The following is a 20,254-nucleotide window of genomic DNA, read 5'->3' as shown; positions in this document are numbered from 1 at the left end:
AGGATGGGGACAGTGCCTAGTGATACAGATTCTTCTATTTTTCTGCAAGGCCTGTGATTTCAACTTAAGAGGATTGTGTGTTACTTCGTGTTACAGTTAAATTTATCAATTTTTTTTTTTTTTTTATTTAGGCATACGCCATAAGCTCTCCACCAGCAGAACCTACTGCCACTCCTATGTAACTACACTTGGAATTAAATGGTCCTATCCACCAAGTTTTTAAATACATACCTTTTTATACACACATACACACATATATAAAATAAAAAAAATAGAAAGTACAGATACAGTTTTTTAATATATATACACAAAGTATCTGTACTGTGTATTCTTTTATTTTGGTCTAAGGCATTTAAATAGTTGCTTGCTTTATGATCTCTTTAAAAAGAGAATTCTCACTGGCTGAACCTAACTCTGATTGTACACTGCTTCAACATTTTATTCTATTCTAGAATGCTTAAGTATTCTTAAGTATCTTATAATGATCTTTGGCCTGCCTACCTATGTAAAAGCATTACCCTGCCTCTGTGACACTGTATGCTTTTACTCTCCAAATCCAAGTATGAAACTATATCCCCTACTACAAAAAATTAATTTAAAATACCTCTGAACAATCACGCATAATCTAGTGGACAGCAATGGTCATCACCTAGGAGAATTCCTTGCATAGCTGTCATCCAAATTTAGAAATAACAATGCTTAACTCCTTATCAATAAATGAGACCTAGATATACAAACAGATCCAAATTAAGAAAAAAATTGGATATTCTGATTTAAACGCTGAGAAAAACATGGTGCTATACATTTAACAAAAATTTAAGACAGACACTTAGACTACATGGTTTTTATACCTCCAAACTATTAACAGTAGATACCTTTCATATTTAATACAGCTTTATTACAAGTAGATATAATCATTATTGCCAAAAGAGAAAGGCTATATAAAAAAATCCAGTGCAAAATAAAAGCACCCTACAAAATCTGCATTTCTCTTCCCATTGACAGGCATTTAGACCTTGCAAGAACAACCGATTTCAGCGACTCAAAGCAGTTACTCACTGGCACAAAGTTTAGACAGGATTTGCTCGAATTGTAGCTGTTGACTTCAAAGTAAAAAAATGTGAGACTCATTGTCTGACAGGTGCAAACATTAATACAAAATCTATTAACACAATATGAAACAAACGTACATTAAATAGTTTTGTTTCCAGTACATCAGATTTTCAAATTAATTTTATAAAATTTACATATTTAATGAAATGATTTATCTATCATTGTGGAAAACACAGTTCTTTATTTCAAGTTTATATTAACTATAAATATCTAAGGACAGGAAAGATACTCTTCAAGTTGGCGTGCCTCACTTCCCCATCCTTTATGTCTTCTGCTCTTTGCCTTTCGGAGAAAACATTACAGCATAAGGCTGCCGTCTTTTTGGACGTTGACAGGGAGCAAGATCCTCTTTAATATATCCTTAAAAGAATAAGAATAAATCTGAAGTAAGAAATACAAAACACACATAACTTTAGTTTCATTTTTTGTTTACCCTCAAAAATAACTTGTGAATTTTTTTTTCCTTTTATGGCAACTGGTTCTTACTTGACAAAAAGTTATAGATCCCAGGGTGCAATATCATTAATGAAAAAACTCTGCTGCTTTCTAGATGACTGCAGAGTAATGCAATACAGACACATAATACTGAAGAATGGAAAGTGAAGAATTGTTCATCTATTCAAAACAAAATTGCATTTTTCATTGTCTTTTCTACAGAAGATTTTATATAAGAGTGACAAAGTATGTAAGTACTGCAAATTCACAGTTGACTAATAAAAATCACTTTTTGAAATGTATTTCCTAGTCATACACAAGAAACTTCAGGCATGTGTACTTTGTGGGTCTAAATAGTACATTCCTCTGTTTTGAGGGCATTCTTATTTATTGAAGACTTGTCCATCTGGAAAAAGCCACACATGAACCTATGGATCAAACACACCTTGAAAGCTCTCTGATAAGAAAAGTATATAGAAAATTTCTGTAACATGCTCACTGATAGTAAGCAGACATTTTATGCAAATCAGTTACAGCACCTGGCTTTTGTCAAATCCTTACTGTTTATCAGCACTAACACCCCCTGAAGTGAGAGCAGTCAATTCCTACTTCATAGTTGGAAAATGCTCTATGCAACTCAGTTATTCAAAAAGACCAACACAAACCACAACTGGTTCAAGATACCAATAAGTAGAAAATACATCCTTTGTACCGCGCTACTTCTAGGTGACAGCTGCAATTGCTCATCATGGGAACTCTCTCTGGTGTTTTGGTGTTCTTGCTGCACTCTCGTATAATATAGCTTTTTATCAGGAAGGGCTGATCTAAAGTCTGCCTCTGAGATGCTGTTGAGGACCATTAACAACTGAACAGCTCTTACTCTAGCAGAACAAGGAGACAGCCAAGAAGCTAATTTTAATGAGGTTGCAAGCAGATTCCAAATGGGTAGCAATAGACAATCTCCCTAACAGGATATCTCGATCACCTGAAGTTATAAACAGACATGCCTAGTTTAGACCAGCTTTCTCATCGTCTGGAACAGGTAAGAGACAGCCAGGTTGGAAGAGGAAGGACTATGATTTGTTAATCTTGAAAGATAATGACCAAGAACCAAAGGTGGTTCTGGAGTAGTGAGAACTGTCATTACTTAGGGTAACGGAGGAATGGATTAGCCTCAGCTGAGCCCTGTCTAACTGGATACACAAGAGAGGAAAGAGACTACTCGCAAAGGAAGTGGCGATTCAGCAGCATTCCTGAGGTGCTGGCTAGCTGGACTGAGGGATTCACGTTCCCTTATGTGATACCAGAGACAAACTGATGGGGAAAAAAAAAAAAAACAAACCAAAAAACCCCCAACATTTTCCTGAAGCCTAACGAAGACCAAGAAAGCTTAATGGCCTGCAAATTCTATGACTAGCTTAACCCTTGGCCATGGATATTTAAGAAGGGGGAACTTGATTAAGGCTTCAAGCAAATTTCACTTTTGTCCCCCACAATGGAGGGGAGGCTTGAAGTTCTGAACACCGTGTTTGAAATACATATATTTCTTGGAAATACGGTTTTAAATTTAAATGAACTCGATTCAGTATATCTTGATTAAGCAGTATGATTTGCACTACGAAAGTTATTAAAAGTCCCTAAAAATCAAGGCTCACTGTTCTGAAAGATTAAGGATGATACTGCAACACCATCACAAAAGAACACATACACATCTCTGGCTACATTTTCCTATGCCTGACCTGAAACTGTTACAAGAACAGATAAAAATAAGTAAAGATTGATGCTTCACAACTAATAACATATGCACAAATAAAGTTAAGTAACTCAAAGAGAGTTTGTATAGTCCTTACCTCAGTTTCACCACTTCTGAAGAAACGTACATGTAGTACACTACAAACTCACCATGTTTTAACATCATTAGTAAAAACTAATTTTTATACCAAGCTCTAGGATTTAGAAGAATTATTTAGGAAAGAACAATCTTCTGCATGAAGAGGAGTCAAACCCCCTCCCCCCCCCCCCCCCAACTTTTGAGCATCACTAACAAGAAGGGTATATGTATGAAAAACCTATTTAATCACATCCTACCTTCAATATTTCCGTTATCATGTGGTATTATGGACCTCTAAAGATACAGACAAAGCACATCAACAGTACTGCCTGTCTCTCCTTGGTAAGTACAATCTCTCAGCCTTTGCCTTTGAAACCATTGACCCAATTCTTGCTTTGGTTCAAAGACATGTAGGGTTTTAATTAAGTTCTATGAAAATCCCAATTATTTCTGCCTTCTCTATCTAGGGTCTAAGAAAGTTGCCTTATATTCCCTTCTTCTTAGTAGCACAGGAGCTGGTAAAAAAAGGACAGTATTTTTTCAAAATAATGGCTGCTGATAAGTAAACAGACCTCAACAAGACTGGGTGAGAAAGGCTGCTTTATGAACAAGCGATAATTTCAGGGAACCATTTTAGGGAAAAAAAAAAATCAGCTTTAAAAAGTGCTTTGTAAGCCTTTTTTGCACAAACCTCTTTCCACACAAGTTTGGGTGGAAGGAAATCCAACCTCCCAGAAATTTTCAGGAGTATTTGGAGGAATGTAGCGAAATCTGTGTCTTGAACAGGAAGCTAGTTTCTTCTCTCTCTCTTCTTCTGGAATGTCTGCATAATACTGAATGTTAGGGGGGAAAAAAAACCCAACAAGTTAACAAATACATACATATAGAGCAACTGCTTTACACAATGACATTGTCAATCACTGTTTATTAACGCAGTTATCTAAAAATAATGGTGAGGATAGCCAAGAGCAGAGATGTTATCCAAATGACAAACACCTGGCCATTATCCTAAAAACTTACTGCATTTACAGATTAAGTATAACCTTACGGTGGCAAGTTTATTAGCTTTATATCTTTTAACATACCATAGGTGCAAGGTTTAGGCATGTGTACAATTACTTATGTCAATGTTTTACTGACTGATTCTACAAAGCTAAGTAGCACAGGTGTTGAAAAAGATAGGAATTTTCTAATAAACTAAGTTTCAGCTCACATTTACAAATAAAATAGAAAAGTGAAAAAATGCACGACAAAATCCATGCTGCAGTGTCTAAATTTACAGTAGTAACAGCAAACTTAAGTCAAAATGCTTCCTAGTTTATTACCCTCAAATTAGGAGTAAATAGCTAGTTTAACTAGCTGACCACCACTGGGACTCCAGAAACTATCTGCCAGCTGGGCATTATCTAGAGTATATAGTAAATTGGCTAGCTACTCTTTCATCCCTGTCAGCTGTACTGGGGGCTGCAATGAGAAAAGTTTATACACTCTCCAAACTTTTTTGCTGGGTGTTCCCATGAGTAGCATCATAGAAAACCATTTTTTTAAAATGCAGTTTTCTACTGTTTTAGTTTGTGATTCTAGCTAGCATCTCCTAAAAAAAAAAAAAAAAAGTAACAATCTGGCACTTAAGATATCAGAGTACCAAAATATTTTCAAAGCAAATGCAGTTTGATTCAAGTGGCAAGCCAACAGTCACCATCTGGATTGCACAAGAAACGTGACCCTCATAAAAGTGGTAAAACAATTCTACTGAAATGGTAGTGTTACAATTCAAAAAAGGCAAACTAAAGCTTAAAACCTCATTCAATCAGCTGGAAGGTGATCTAGACTGGGGAAATCAGGAAAGGAACAATACCTCTGTCAATAAAGATTACTTCCTCTCTCCATCTACTGGTAGGATTTCAGAAAACCTACTTACTTGGAATCATAAAGTACACTAATAAATTCCTTTTTTCCTACTAGATGGCAGACAAAGTATAAAATAGGCATAAAAATCCTCCTCCAAAAAATTACGAGAGAGAAATCTTGATGATTATATAGAAAAGAGTAATCACAGCTCTGAAAATGTCAGTGACAAAACTGCATGAACTAGGAAAAGTAGACTTGTTTCATTTTGTAATTCTGTAGTCTATGGGAACTGCCTGAAACTGAGGTACATTTTCTTCCCCCCGTCAAATTCAGATTTCTTGCCACCTACAACATGTGACACCAGAACATATTCTGCTCTCAAAGCCCTTATTAGTACAGGAATCTGATCTAATAACATGTGGGTCTCCTGGTCAAGAACAAAGATTCAGGTTGTTAGCGGGGTGTACCCAAAATTTCAGATTATTGGTCTGTCTACTACAGTGTCCTCGTACGCAGGATAGAATAAACTGCCAGTTCCAAATATAATATTCAGGAATGGTTATGAGCCCCTAGTAAAAGTTTCTTGAAAACATATTGTGTATAAGCCCAGCATACTCCCACACTCTTGACAGCAGAATCCCTTTCAGCCACTGAATTTGGAGACACTTAGTTTGAAAATGTTTGCCACTGTTTTATACAATGTTCCCTTAAACAGCAAAAAGCCTATGCCAAGACCAGAACTTAAGTGCGTATCAGTAGCTTGGGGATTGAGTCAGATGGAGTAGGGTCACTTATATAGCTGAACTTCAGAGACCCAGCTGGAAAAATGTCTGTACCACTCAGTTAAATATCTAAAGACTAATGAAAGAAGAGGAACAGGTAATTATCATCCAATACAAATCACTTTTCACTGATAAAAGTTTAAAAACGACATGGGCTTAAGTCAACAAAATTAATTATAAGAATTCTACAGTATCTGTGTAAACCAAATAGATTAACAGCTGAGTCTTATTTAGGGATAATTAGCAGTGCACCTTATGTTTGTACTTTAAATAGCCTGGAATTTTAGAAATCAGCCTACTAAAAGTTTGCAGTGTGCAGCTTTTTTTTTTTAATTAAAATGTTTATGATTGGTGAGGAATATTTATGGATCAAACAATGAAAAATACAGTACAGCTTTGTAGGAACAGAAAATAAAAAGAACAATCAATAATCAAGCTACGTATGTATTCAAAAGAAAAGTTACTTTCTAATTTATTTTGGCTTGTTTAGAAATCTATTAGGGTTGACAAATAATGAGAAAGTTACATATATGTCTGCTAAACAGCAAAAAGAACTCTCAGCTGTTTTCTAGATTGATCTTACTATCCACAACATTTTCAACCCACACAAAGCATTTGAACTAGGCTTTTCCATGTGTGAAAAAATATGCAAAATCTCATCCTGCAGTATCTTCACTGTAAAATAATTGTTTACAGAACTCTACAATTTGCAGTCTCAAAAAGAGAACAAACCCTTAAAGTGTTCCTCTCATTAGTTTAGCACAAAGTTACTTAGAGAGTAATTTCTGTAATCCAAATATATATAAAAACATCTAACTGATTCTCCTACTTATCTAAAGAGTAGCTAGACTTAACCACACTAATAAACATTACTTTTACAAGCTCCCAGTAACTCCTGCATACAATCTTTCTCTGATCGCATCGCAAAGTCATAACAAACCAAAACAAGACCTCTTATCAAATGTTCTACACTGTAAAGTGAATGAGATGCTTCCACAAAGTTTTAAGATAAGGACTTATAAAGGCCTTTGGTATCAGTCTGCTACGGCATGTGCGGAAGTTAAATCTCTCATATTTTCTCAAAATGACAGATAACTGTCCCCACCCTCATACTGCATGCAGCACATGGCCAGAAACAATTTACTGATTTCTACCCACTCCCCAAGTATTTCCTTAGACTTTGGAGACTTTTCAAACCCGTATGACTAATAAGTAAGCCAAGACTTTTTTAAAGCATCATTTATGCTTTGTCTAATACCCCCTTTTTCCATAGGTGTTTCATTCAAAGCTAGTTTTATTACAGTGCAATGACACAGCCAAGCATTCCACACATTCCAAGACATTCATCTTGAATGGTGTAGACTTAAAAAAAAAAACACCCACCCAAAACAAACCCAAAGTTTTCTGAAGTTTAATGTAGAAACCTAATATTGTAAAATTGGAGCTGTAAATGTTTCCAAACACCATAGTTACCACTCTAACTTGCCAGAAAGTAATAAGAACTGGATTTGCTGAGGAGAAAATCTGTAGCTTAGAGAGACAGGAAATTAAAACACTTAACACATGTCTCTTGGGCCAAGAAATAGACTGAAAGTTTGGGGGTTTTTTGGTTTTGTTTTGTTTTTTCCAACATCTTGTTTTCTTTCAAACTCTTTAAATCAAACATATTTTTGAAAATGTTATTTATAGTTGACTGTAAAACTTAATTGTTTGTATTTAACGAGTTTTACCAAAGCTATTTTTCAGGAATGTGTTTTTGTTAAAAATATACTCTAATAAATTTCTTCAGCTAAGTAAACATGACAATTACAAAATGAATAGCAGGAGAATCTATGAAAAAAGTTACTTCTATATAGGTGTGGAAATTAAGTGAAAAGATCCCAGAGAATTAATCATTATTCAGTCATTAATCCAGACTTCTGCTGAGTCATAATGTATAAGATCATCACCTAATTAACTCCAGCCTGAAAGTCTATTAATGACCAAATGAAATATGTCTTTATTACACAAGTAATTACTTCAATATTTTATCTCTATACCAAGTATCTGAAAGCAGTTTAGTAATTTGAAAGGGAGGAAAAAACTGTAACATAAACCTAAAATTTCATGCTAATGTAGATATTTTTGCATGCATTTGCACATATATACACATTGGCACCTATGCTGGTGCAATTATCTGAAAATGCAGACATGCCAGAAAACAAGAAAAAAAAAAGCCAAATCAAGATATATCTATACATAGGTACAAAAGGTCATAGAACTTACTTATTCAAGTATCTGTAAATTTCAGTAGATGTTTTGAGCTGAAGTTTAGAAACTTGTAATTATTCTTTGACTAGCTAATGTATTTTTTATTAACAAAAATCTTACTGGAACCATGATGTGAGAAGTTTCTATCCTCATACAGATACACACAAAAAATTTAAGACTTTCTAAGCTATATGCAGTTACTACAGTTAAAAACCACACAAACCAACCCAAAACTTGGTAAAACAGCTTTGGTAAACACTTCTCTGCTATTGTAGGTACTGATGATGATGCAACCAGATTCATAATGTCAACAGCATGTTAGCACTTAGATACTATCAGAGTTAAAAGAATGGAAGACTGACCAAATTTTAAAGCACTACTTACTATTTCACATTCCTTACAAGTATGGCCAGGCAATTTTCTTCTTTCTTCTTTTTTTCGAATAACCTCAATATGAGGAAAATCTAACACAGTATTCTTTCTGAAAAATAAAAGTGTTTTCAAACGATAGCACATTTTTTTCTCCTGCATGTCTGGAAATTTTCGGTTTTTAGAACACAATAAAAGAGAGTCTCAAGAAAAGAAAAAATATCAGAAAATGCCTGCAAAACCCAATCATACTGCATTTCATAGCTGAATAGGACTATTTTTGTAACTAAAACAGTTCCAGGATTTTTAAAATGTAATATGATCTTTTACATAACCAGACATGTGCATCTCCTCATTATGGCTTTTCATAGTGTGAAAGTAATTACTAGATTAAAACTATTCAAATATAGATCTTCTGTAGAATACTTATTTTGTCCACGACACAGTTGTGCTTGCACTGATTTCTGCAAGAGGAGCGTATGTTGGGGTTCAAGAACAGAACTAACATTCTTTTCAACTTATCTGCTAACAAAACACTAAAGTTTTACTCTACAAAGAAAACATATGCTGAGGTAAAAAATAAGCTAACAACTATTTAACTGAAGGGGATGGTAATCATTATGAAATGAAGATTCAGACTATCAATTATGATTACACAGAAAGGCAACAGAGGAAGCACTAAGAGGTACGGTTGTTAAACATTACTCATTTATTGTCTAGAGGAAGGGGCAAAAATGCCAGAGAAGGAAGGCAACCCATAGGCTCTGCTCAAACTCATGCATGACCACATGCCTGTAACAAACAACATGGATTACAAAATACTGCATTCAATAAAATTATAAAAAGCAGAAGAGGCAATCTCTTCTCTTCAGCAAATATGATAGATCAGCATCTCAATGTGTTTTTTTTTCCCCCCTGCCCCAGCTTTTATCTAAGGCTTTTATCTAATTCACTAGATCTTTTACCTGTGCATCTTCAGCTGCTAGTACGTTACGCACAAACACGTTTATTTTATGGAAGAAAAGTTCCCTATAGGAAGGATATAAAAAGCCTTAAAATGCCTATACAGAACAAACTAAATTACCTTTCATCGCTTTTGAAATATGGCTCTACAAAAGCTTTCTGCTTGGCTTTATCTTGTTTATCCTCATGTTCTGTAAATATACATGCAAAACAAAAAAATTACATGTCATATAAGGTTAACAGACTGCCTGGAGAAACGTCTGTAAAATTATTAGCCAGCTATTAAGAAATACAAAAATCCATGTACATTCAGTCTGAGACAACAGATTCAAACAGATACTAAAAATAAGATAGAATTGATTGAACCAGTGATCAAAAAGCATTACTGGAGTGGAAGGGAAACAGCAGTGAGACACGTAAAAAAGATAAGCGGAATAGCAAAGGAAAGGTTGCTTAAAATACAAAAAACTTCGAAACCTTCTATAGAACCTAGGATAGGGAGAAGAAAGAAAACAAGTAATCTGCAGCCAAAACATGGTGTTTTCTGTAAGTCACTTTGCTGTACAGTTTCTATGCCAACTTCCATTACACATCCCATATTTGTGTGGTGGATATATAAATGAACTACCAAAATAATTTTCATATTGGTTTATGTTATGTCCTTATAATTAATACATTTCCCCATGAATTTATGAAAAATGAACTCATTGTTTATTTGTTCCTAGAGAACAAAGCCTGATTTCAAATCAACTTTTGTAGTTTAGTCAGACTAATAAAGACAAAACAAATTATATCCCACTCTTTAATTTCTTGCTTGCTGCTGTTATTCCCGTATCCTGCTCTTCATCATGAAGAGTTTCTTTTTCATCACATGCAGAAGGACTATCTTCTGGTAGGCAGGATTCATATTCTTCATGGGTTGTCCGATCAAACATTTCTGTTAAGGTAGTATTCATTTTTTTTTCTCCTCCTATTATAAAAAGCATAATGAACATCCAAATCAGTCTGTCAACAACTGAAGTCAAAAAAGCGTAGTTTGACTGAATGTGTATCAAAAGAACTAACTTTTACTTCCTGCTCCAGTACTGCTTAACACAACACCAGCGATACATGTATTCTTTCTGCAACTTCTCTGTCAATCTTTTAAGTGTGGACGATGCTCATGTATTTTTCATGCAGATACCTTCATTCAATTTCTAAAATTTGATTAATTACTAAATCACTTTGATATACCTTTAACCTTAATACTGGATACATGAAATTTTTGTTCTTGTGATTATGGAGTTATCCAAGCAGAAGGAAATACTTTCTGTGGGTAGGAGATAAACTACGGAAATGTGATCAAGTTGCAACAGCTTAAAAAAACCAAAACACACTGTTAAAAGTCACTGCCCTGCAGCCACGGTTCACCACATACCATAAATTAAATCTGATATAAACACATTTGGATTTATTTTAAGTATACTAGTTCTATTTATATGCCATTAAAAATGAAATTAGTCTTCCCATAGAAAGTCTGATATGATTACCTAGCAAATTTTCAAAGCGGTTTGTTGTAAGAGTGATTGTTGCAGATGAGATCAGAACTATTATATGGTTAAGTACTTACCTCTTTAAGCACTGTAAAAGCATAGCTCCTGGCTCTGTCTCAGCACAAATGCTATCATTTTCTTAATCCAAGTTAAAAAAAAGCACGACAACCACTGATTCTACTAGGAAACAGACTGAACTTTGTAACCTACAAAAGTACATCAGTGCTGGTTTACTGCAAATCATTTTCCACTATCTGTTCATACAGGGGAAAAAAAGCCCTTCGTTCTTTCCTCCTCCTCCAAAAAAAGCAAACCAAAGGAAAAAAAATATAAAAGTCTTACTTTGATTGCTTTCCTGGCTTTGCTCTTGATTTTTCATTTTTAATAGCATACTTTCATTAACATATGTAGAATCCATATCAACAACTTCCCCTCCGACTCTTGACTGAGAACCACTCTAAATAAAAAAAGCAAACATGACAACTGCACTCAGAAGCAACTGGTATAGTCAATGTCATTGCCGTATATCTGAAACACTTTCACAGCAGTTACTGGCATCTTTTTGGACACTTTCTGTGATGTTTTTTCTGCAGTAATGTCTGCATGATAAAGATGTAAAATCTACATAAGAGAATAACATGTTTTGAAATTCAAATGTGAAGCATTTATCTGGTGGATTACATTACCTGATGGGCAAGAAATGCCTTAAAAGTTTTCATGATAAATTCCACAAAGATAAAAAGTAACAATGAAACATACAGAAATTAAAAACTGGTCAAATTAATACATTTTAAGATAGCCTTTAAGTGAGACAAAACAAATAGACTTCAGGGAAATTCTCAGACATCCTAATAACCAACCTGCACCCAACTCAAAGAAAAATAATAGTCATTATCTACACATTTGCTATTACTTAACATAAAGAGATATCATGGTGAATGTTTTCACAGGAAAAATTATGAAGTTTAGAACCTTCTTTTTTTGTCTTAAAAGAAACCCAAAACCACCCCCAAACACATCAGTTTCATACTGAGTAGCCACCTGGCTGAATTTATCAAATACAACTAGACAGTGGAAATGTTTTAGAATAACTGTAGTGTACTATGCATAAACAAACATTTCAGGAGTGCAAACAAATACCAAATGAATTTAGATTTTTGTTAAACAGTGGTTTTGGTCTGCCTAGAATAGAGTTCATGATACTACTTTTGTAGGCTTTTTTCAAAATCATGGAACATGCAGACTTTTTGCGCAAGTTTACCTTTGTATCAATCACAGTAATGTCCATTTTGTACTGTGAAAGGTCAGCTCCTGGATCTATGCTCCACTGGAGGTTTTCTAAAGGAGGTTTATCTTTCAGGTCTGGATGCAGAGAATATGAGAAAAAAGGCAAATAATCAGAATACAATTCTGCCAACAGCATCCTATAGCGTCATAATTATAAGTCAGCTTTCCGTTTATCAATTCATCTTTGGGTTTAGGGATTGATTTTTCTCAAACAATGAACATGCTCATTTGGTGTAAATCATATCTTGTCTGAAGAGTTAGAAGTAGATCTTTAAGTTTTTTGTCATATGCAAGGAGCACATTACTCCTTTGTGTTTGTATGAGTTATGTAATACGTAAAATACTCTTGCAGGTAAAATCTCTGTACTGTGTAAATCAAGTAGTATTAATACTGGATAAAAGACATTAGATCAATAAGAACACAAAAGTCAGGTCTTAGAATACAAAAGAGTACAAAAGTGTCTGGTCGTTGTTCCAGAGATGGCTCTTGATTTATCTGTGAAGTAGAGGTTTACATTCCACATGGCCACATGGCCACACCAACTGCTGACAGATTTTTTTTTTTAAATTCACAATGCAAGTATTTCTAAATAAAGTATGAAGCGTAACAGCTCAGCTAAGGAGTACAGAAGCAGTGATTCTACAATTCCAGTGCAAAAAATAAGTTTTCAGACTGGGAACACTTAACAGGAAAGAAGATACAACTTCTAGGAAGAATACTTGGCAGCATCTGTTCATTATCATTAGAGGTATAAATTTCTTTAACAGATCATCGGGAATCATGAAAAATATTAACAAAATGGCTTACCATTATACTTCACATGCTGCAGTAAACAACAATGCTAAATAAATGAGAAAGAACAAGATTCCTAGCCTGTTGAGTTTACAGCTGAATGCCAATGATATATTTATTATATAGTGGCAAAAGAATATCAGGAAGACACAGATTGAAAATGTGGGGGATGATCTTGAGAAGTCCTGAATAGGATGAGACTAAGTTAGAAGCAGAACAGAGAACGTGATTAAAGTGGGAGAAAAGAAGATATGAAAATTCTGTTCAATCATAGCACAGGCTGGAAGGGCAGGGGGCAATAAAAGGAACATTTTCATCAAGTTACCTTGCTCATTTTGCAGTGCTTTATTTTTTGATAGTCTACAAGGGTTTGGTTGAAGTACAGATGCTGGTTCAGACTCTCCATGTCCTGTCCTTGTTTTCTTTCTATTTGGTACATGGCCACTGGCAACCTAACAACATATTGCAATTTTACTATTTCCCAAAACTTTAATATTTCAAAGGAGAAGAAAAAAAAAGTCAGAAAAGCATACCTTCATATCATCAAAAAGTTGCTCTGTCTCTGCAGAACTTGGCAGTGGTGCAATTTTGAAGGGAGGAACTTCTTCTTTCATTTGGATCTGGTTTTTCTTATCTGGGAATGTTTTTCCCAGCATTGGCTCTTGTACATAGGATTCCTCTTGTAAATCTCTGCCAAACAAACATCTCTCATTGTTGGCATTTTGAATGGATGATGAACCTTCAGGAATGGGCTTTCCTAGCTGTGAAAAAATGTCATGCAGAGTCACCTGTTTCAGTCTATTTTTAGAGGTCTCCTCACTTCCCTGTTTTTTCTCTTGACAACGAACTCCAGAGAAGCGATCAGACAGATCCAAGGGCTTATCAACTGTATGTTCCCCATTAATATGCTGAACGTCCGATCGAAAGGGCATAGAGTTCTCTTTGTTGAAGGATGTTTTTTCACAGCTAATTGCATGCTCATCTTCAGCTTTCTTTCTCTTAGCACACCTGCTTTCTAGCTGCCTCTGGTGTACGAGAAGGAAATCGCTCTCAATCACTTCATTTTTAGCTGCACAAGTGTTTCCAACACAGGTTACTGCCTCATTACTCCTCTTTTTCACAACCATTTGCCTATTGATAGAGGCCTGGCTGATAACTGAGTTGATTTCAGTTCCAAGATTCAGCGGTGCGACAAAAGCAACATCTTCAGATTTTGATCTACTTTTATGAGATCTGGAACTGGAAGGATTGTTGAAGAGGTTGGTTTTGAGATGAGGCTTCAATCCTGGATCTAGATTACAAGAGGTATGACTTGTACTTGAGTTGTTCTTCATATTGCTAGGAGCTCCAAAAACAGGAGAGGCTACCTGAGAATCCCAGTCAACATGTGGTGGAGTGTTCTGAGATGGATCTGAAAGACTGAATACAATGAGAGATGAGATATTTTTCTGGAGTACACAGGGGGCTGGGAGGAGAGAAAGGGATATACAAAAATTGTAAGTTTCCTACCAGTGATCTACTTTAAAGCTGTCAGAGCTGCTAGTATTAACTGAAAACAGAAGCAAAAAGAAAAGGGAAATTTTTGGTCTAGGACTAAGTACCGTTGCACTTAGAGCTGTAAAAGGCAAACAAAACACAGACCTTGTCCTTTGTTTTAGTATGGTGTGAAATTCTGTTCCACTTTCAACTGAGAACCAAGGACATAATTAATTAAGCCTACCTAGGAATCTCTTCTACCAAAGGACTCCCTACCTTTCAATGCAGTGAAATGGAAGAAAGTGAGAATGTTGTGATAGCAGTCTATCTAGGTCCTTGTATAGATCTTATAACCACAATAACAGATTCTCAAAGCTTCTGCAAGTGAAGGAAAAATGTGCAAGCTTCTTTCAGGTACTCTGTTTTTTACTTGCCGTCAATAAAACATACATTTAAGATAACAAATAGGGGCTAAAAAAAATTTCAGTTTAGACTACAACATCCTGAGGAGAGTGGGAAGGGCAGCAGTCAACTGGTAGGACATCTAGCCAGCAGAAAAGTTTTATGATCATCTTCCTACCCCAGCTCTAGGCCCCTTACCCCTAGGTTTATGGGCCTCAGAAGATACCTCGCAATAACAAGTCAGTGAGGGAGGGACTGTGTACATAGAAAGCCCAAATCAGAAGTTTGAGAATGAAGTAGAAGTCCACAGTTTTGCATTCTATCAGTTCCTTTGCTTCTAATGTTATTTACTTGAAAGAAGCCCGTATAATATGAAAATATTTACTTCCATGTCTGTACCTTTAAAGCAAACTGCTGTTAGGTTTTAAATTCTACTAAAACCAGAACTTCATATAAGCCTGTTTAAAACAATATTATTACAACCAAGTGGAAACACACCCTAAATTGTTGTCATCATTTCTTGATTCAGAAGCTGGATGTTTTCTTGAGTCTTCAGACTGCATGTTCTCTGGGGCCTGGTTCATCACAACATTAGTGCAGGGAGGACTCAGTACACTCTGGGACTCCTGGTGAGCAGTGAAGGAAAACAGAGAAAGGAAGTGTGAGAAGCTATTAGAATTAAAAATTAGAAATATGCTAGGTTTGCACATAAATATTCTGAAGACCGATTCAAATTGAACCATTCAAAACTCTGAAAAATAATAAAAGTTACAAGAGATGAAATTTGACCAACAACTTTAAAGAAATCTTATGGAAATTAAAAAATTTCATCATTCAAATGCACACACACACACACAAAATAGTCTGCATCCTATCATTTTCACTGTAGTTACCAAGCAAAAACATCAAATAATCTCACCTGAGTCACCAGTCTCATCACCAAATAATCTTTTTTAGTGTTTTAGACTGGATTACTGCACAAAGGGAGTTTGGCAGACCCAACAATTTAGTCCACTGTCTTAGTCAAACTTGAAAGTTGTATACACAGCAGGAACTGTGCCCCTACCCTCCTCCCCAACCCCTGGACAGGTCAGCACAGTTATATCTCTTCTGGCTAGAGCAATTCTGTAATGAGTAAGCAAAAGCAAATCAAAGTGAGCTTACTGAAACTCAGAATACTTTTGCAGAATTTTAATGCAAAAGAGAAAAATACTGTTTTTGAAAACAACTGGTACAAAAAGCTGATTATGTAAGAGATATGGGAATACTACTTACAGACTCCTCTTGAACAGCAAGTCCAATTGTTTCTGCCACGACTGCAGCCAAGTTAAAAGATGGCTTTGGAACAGGATAGCCTCCCATCCTTGGTTTATCTTTATAAGTAGAAAGCAGCTCACAATAAGTTACATATACATTATAGTATCTTACTCCACTCACACAGATGGCACAAACACAGAACTAAAAAGATCACAAATTAAAATCAGTAATTATGGAAACAGTTTGAGCTGTGTCAGATAAAAATTGTATCTGGAAGTGCTAAGTGGAGAAGGGGAGCAAAAGAAGAATTTCTGGTGAGAGCAAACTGCTGTATCATCACAGAGAAATATACTTCCAATTTGAATACAGCTCCCCAAAATTAAAATACAAAGACAAGTCAATGTAAAAGTTGCTTTTCAAACTCTCAGGGCATGAACAGTCTGAGAAAAGCACGTAGAACAGTGATTATGTATGTTTATAGTAAAATGCTTGTGTTGCGTCATTTCCTAGGTGACACATAATTATTCTTCCTGTGTTTTTATTAGGAAAACAAATAGATGAGTTTCCCTTCTTTCAGGGGTTTAACATGACTCAGTTTATTAAACTGAGGCAAGGTAATATGATGGGAAAGTACAAGAACTACAACCACCACAACCCTGACCTCCACAAATAATTCCAAAATGCTGATTCTCAGTCATTTATAGTTAAATACTTCACAGAAAAAAAAAAATCAGGGACACAGAAAGTTCTTGTCAAAGAACTGTTTATGGAGAAGGACTTAAGACTTAAAGACTTGTACCAATTCACAATTGCAAAAAAGGGAATAATTAACAGAAGCACTTCTAAATGTTACATATTCGTGTCAGACAGAAGTACAATTCTCAGAATATTTTACCTCCTGTACAGTTGGAAAATCAGACACAAGACAATTGGATAAGTCACCTAAAATATAAGGTATCTGCAGTAAGAGCTACACTGAGCTTCTTTTATTCTTTTCTTGACCCTAAGCCCTGATGCTATGCCACTAGATCATGTATCTAGTGGCACACAGATAGGCATTAAAAGATAGGCGTTTCAGCAGCAATTCTGTGATTAAACATAATATCCTTTTTCTGGCTCCTGTGTTTAAAGAGAGAACCCTCAGTTGTTGATGAACGCTCAGTTTTATAACATTTTTGCCTTATTTTGAATGGAATTAGAACTAAATCTATTAATATACTTACTTGGTACAGGGGACAGTTGTGGATCACAGGTGTCTGCCACTAGTATCTCTTCTCCGTGGTGACTGTTCACTTGTGTGGAATACAGTGGAATTTTTTCAAACTCTTGGAGAAGATGTAGAAACATTTTCACACAGTGAAATTAGGTATCCTGTTGTGATAATTTTGTGTAGATACAGACAACAATCCTGATCTTAAAAGCACTTGAATGTGAATTTTTATGTCAGTAGATCCAGTAACCTAAGCACATCTGATTATTTTTATTCTGAGGTATCACTATGACAAATTAGTCAAATATTTCATATTAATCCTTTCTCTCACAAATATGAACCTAGCCAGTCAGCCATAAAACAATACCAACACATAATTACATCACTTTCTATACTAACCACATAAAAAGTATGTATTCAATCTGTATTTGACCTGTTAGTATGGCAACAAAACTATTAAAGAGTAAACCATCCAAGGGAATAATTTTCTGCATCATCTAAGGTAATGAAAAGGTAAAAAACCTGAGATTTTAATAATGACCAACTTTGTACCACGTAGTCCTTTCTATCTGGACACCAACAGCTTTTCATAGCCATTAACTGTGATAGGTATTTACACCATTTCCTACATATTTAACTTTGGTTTAATTTAGTATCTCAATTTTTTATTCAGAAAATGGAGAGAAGTAGGTATGTTTAGAAAGAAGAAACTATTCACAGCACTAAAATTACATATGCAAAATAAAGGGCATGAATAACCAACCCACCCTCTTCACCCCACAGTTGTGCTATTTTTGTTCTTGGAAAGAAGCTTTTAGTCAAGACTTATATTGAGATGTAATCATATTGTATCTAAAATACTTTTTTTTATTCCACAAGATAAATTAACACATTAAGAGCACCTGGACTGTTTATCATATTTCCTGTGTATCATTAAAATAGAAGCCTGAAGTCCCTTATTTCACAAAAGTATTTCTTACAGTTAAAATACATTAGAGCTATTTCTATGACATTACAGAATGAATTTTAGAAATTAAATGTGCACAATACTTCTGGACTTAGACACAAAACAAATGCAAGCAGTGTATCAGTACCAGAAAAAGAATGATCATGTAGCTGCTAGAAGTATATATCTATCAGTTTCAGTAATATTACTTCAATTGCAGAATAATTGCTGAATGTGGCCAAACATTTATTTCTCTCTCCACTAGGTGGTGACATAGCTGTACGCACAAGGCAAACCCTAACATTTTTTTTTAGTTAGTTTGGAGTTACAGAAGAGATATGGGTTGGAAAACTGTTATATTTGCATGTGGATGTGGATGAAGAAAAGTAGGAGGTTGAGATAAGCTTTGAGCATATCACTGATATAACAGTTACTGCTAAAGATATTTTTCCCCTGACTCATGTATTATAGCATAAATGGAAAAAAGCCAAACCAAAAAAGACTTTTTTTTTTTTTTAAGTTTTCACCCTTTGCAATCAAATTTATACATAATCTTTTTCTTTAGCCCTTAAAAATATATTAAAAAAAAAAAATACAATACTCTTACCACTGTTGCTTTCTGCAAGTTCCAAATCTGGGTGTGTATGTTCTGTGTATCGGATATGCCTATTCTCTTTTTTTCTTCTCATACGATTAACCACAGAAAATGATGAAGTCAGAACTGGAGAATCTGGAATGACTCCTTCTTCTAATTCCACTGCTTGCTGCTTTCGTTCCCTGGAGACCAAATTAGGTGGTCAATAAAACCCTAAGTCAGCAAGATTAAGAGCTTTCATTTCAGCAAGCAGGACTATCTTATGGTTCAAGAAAGCAACAATTTAGAAAATACAGCTGTCTCAATAACATTACAGTGTAAAAAAAGTAATACTAGAACCCAGTTTTTAGACACATCTAACAACAAATTCACACTTGCTCCATCAAGCCTAAGAACAGCATACAACCCTAGCTCTTCACATTTAAAGTCAACATTTAACTACTGCACTATGGAAGACTTTTTCCCTGGGAGAAACTAGGGACTGTAGAGTTTCTATCTTGTCCTCTGAAGCATGTGCTACTTGAATTAAAGAATGCTGAAATGGATGGACTAGTGTCTCTCTCTCTGTATGGAAGTCCTTGCATACTCCAAGAATACTAACTGTCTTAAAAACAAAACAAAAGCTTTTGGACAATTTTAAAAGGTAATGAACTGCACTGTATTAAAAACAATCCCTCTCCAGACCACTGGATGATACCTCTTATTCACCTCACAAAAGTCTTCAGGGAGGAGTGTAAAAAGCAATGTAAACCATGTAAAACAAGTAATGTAAAACACAACATGAGTTATGAAGTTTATTTTCTCTCACACTGTCAGCTCTAACAGCATGTTGCAGGGTCAGCATATAAAAATTAGCATAACAAATAACTATGTCTTTCCTCTCCAAAAACTCTATCTAGGCATAGCAAGGAAACAACAACAAAAAACCACTAATTTCAGTTCTTTTAACTTAAATACAGTTTGTTTAGTACTTAATAAGGGCATTGCTACCTGTCGTATGGTGGTGGTAGCGAGAAATGTAAGAGGCAGTAAAAGAAAAACACAAGGAAATCTAACTCGGCCTCTTGGTCATCTTTCTGCAGTAGCACTTTTCCTTATGACTCTCAAGAGAAAACATGGGCCAAGAGATCATTTCCTAACTATAAAGAGAAGGATGTAAGGT

At 35.1% G+C, this 20,254-nt stretch overlaps 1 protein-coding gene across 4 annotated transcripts in view; it reads right to left on the bottom strand.

Annotated features, from left to right (window-relative positions):
* Positions 1-318: 318 nt before the first annotated feature.
* RBBP8 (RB binding protein 8, endonuclease) overlaps positions 319-20,254 on the bottom strand; it is a 40,389-nt gene continuing 20,453 nt past the window's right edge. For all 4 annotated transcript variants that reach the window (XM_075494479.1, XM_075494480.1, XM_075494478.1 and 1 more), the window contains 13 exons: positions 19,105-19,274; positions 17,565-17,666; positions 16,360-16,457; positions 15,583-15,710; positions 13,740-14,625; positions 13,532-13,658; positions 12,388-12,488; positions 11,469-11,583; positions 10,394-10,564; positions 9,716-9,785; positions 8,647-8,743; positions 4,071-4,212; positions 319-1,473 (listed from right to left, as the gene is read on the bottom strand). In XM_075494479.1, coding sequence (XP_075350594.1) covers positions 1,376-1,473; positions 4,071-4,212; positions 8,647-8,743; positions 9,716-9,785; positions 10,394-10,564; positions 11,469-11,583; positions 12,388-12,488; positions 13,532-13,658; positions 13,740-14,625; positions 15,583-15,710; positions 16,360-16,457; positions 17,565-17,666; positions 19,105-19,274 — 2,305 coding nt within the window. In that variant the 3' untranslated portion in view covers positions 319-1,375. The remainder of the gene's footprint in view (positions 1,474-4,070; positions 4,213-8,646; positions 8,744-9,715; positions 9,786-10,393; positions 10,565-11,468; positions 11,584-12,387; positions 12,489-13,531; positions 13,659-13,739; positions 14,626-15,582; positions 15,711-16,359; positions 16,458-17,564; positions 17,667-19,104; positions 19,275-20,254) is intronic.

This window comes from Mycteria americana, chromosome 2 (genome assembly GCF_035582795.1).
Source record: "Mycteria americana isolate JAX WOST 10 ecotype Jacksonville Zoo and Gardens chromosome 2, USCA_MyAme_1.0, whole genome shotgun sequence".
NCBI lineage: Eukaryota > Metazoa > Chordata > Aves > Ciconiiformes > Ciconiidae > Mycteria > Mycteria americana.
The sequence above is the reverse complement of the archived record's forward strand: the minus strand, read 5'-3'. Positions and strand labels throughout refer to the sequence as shown.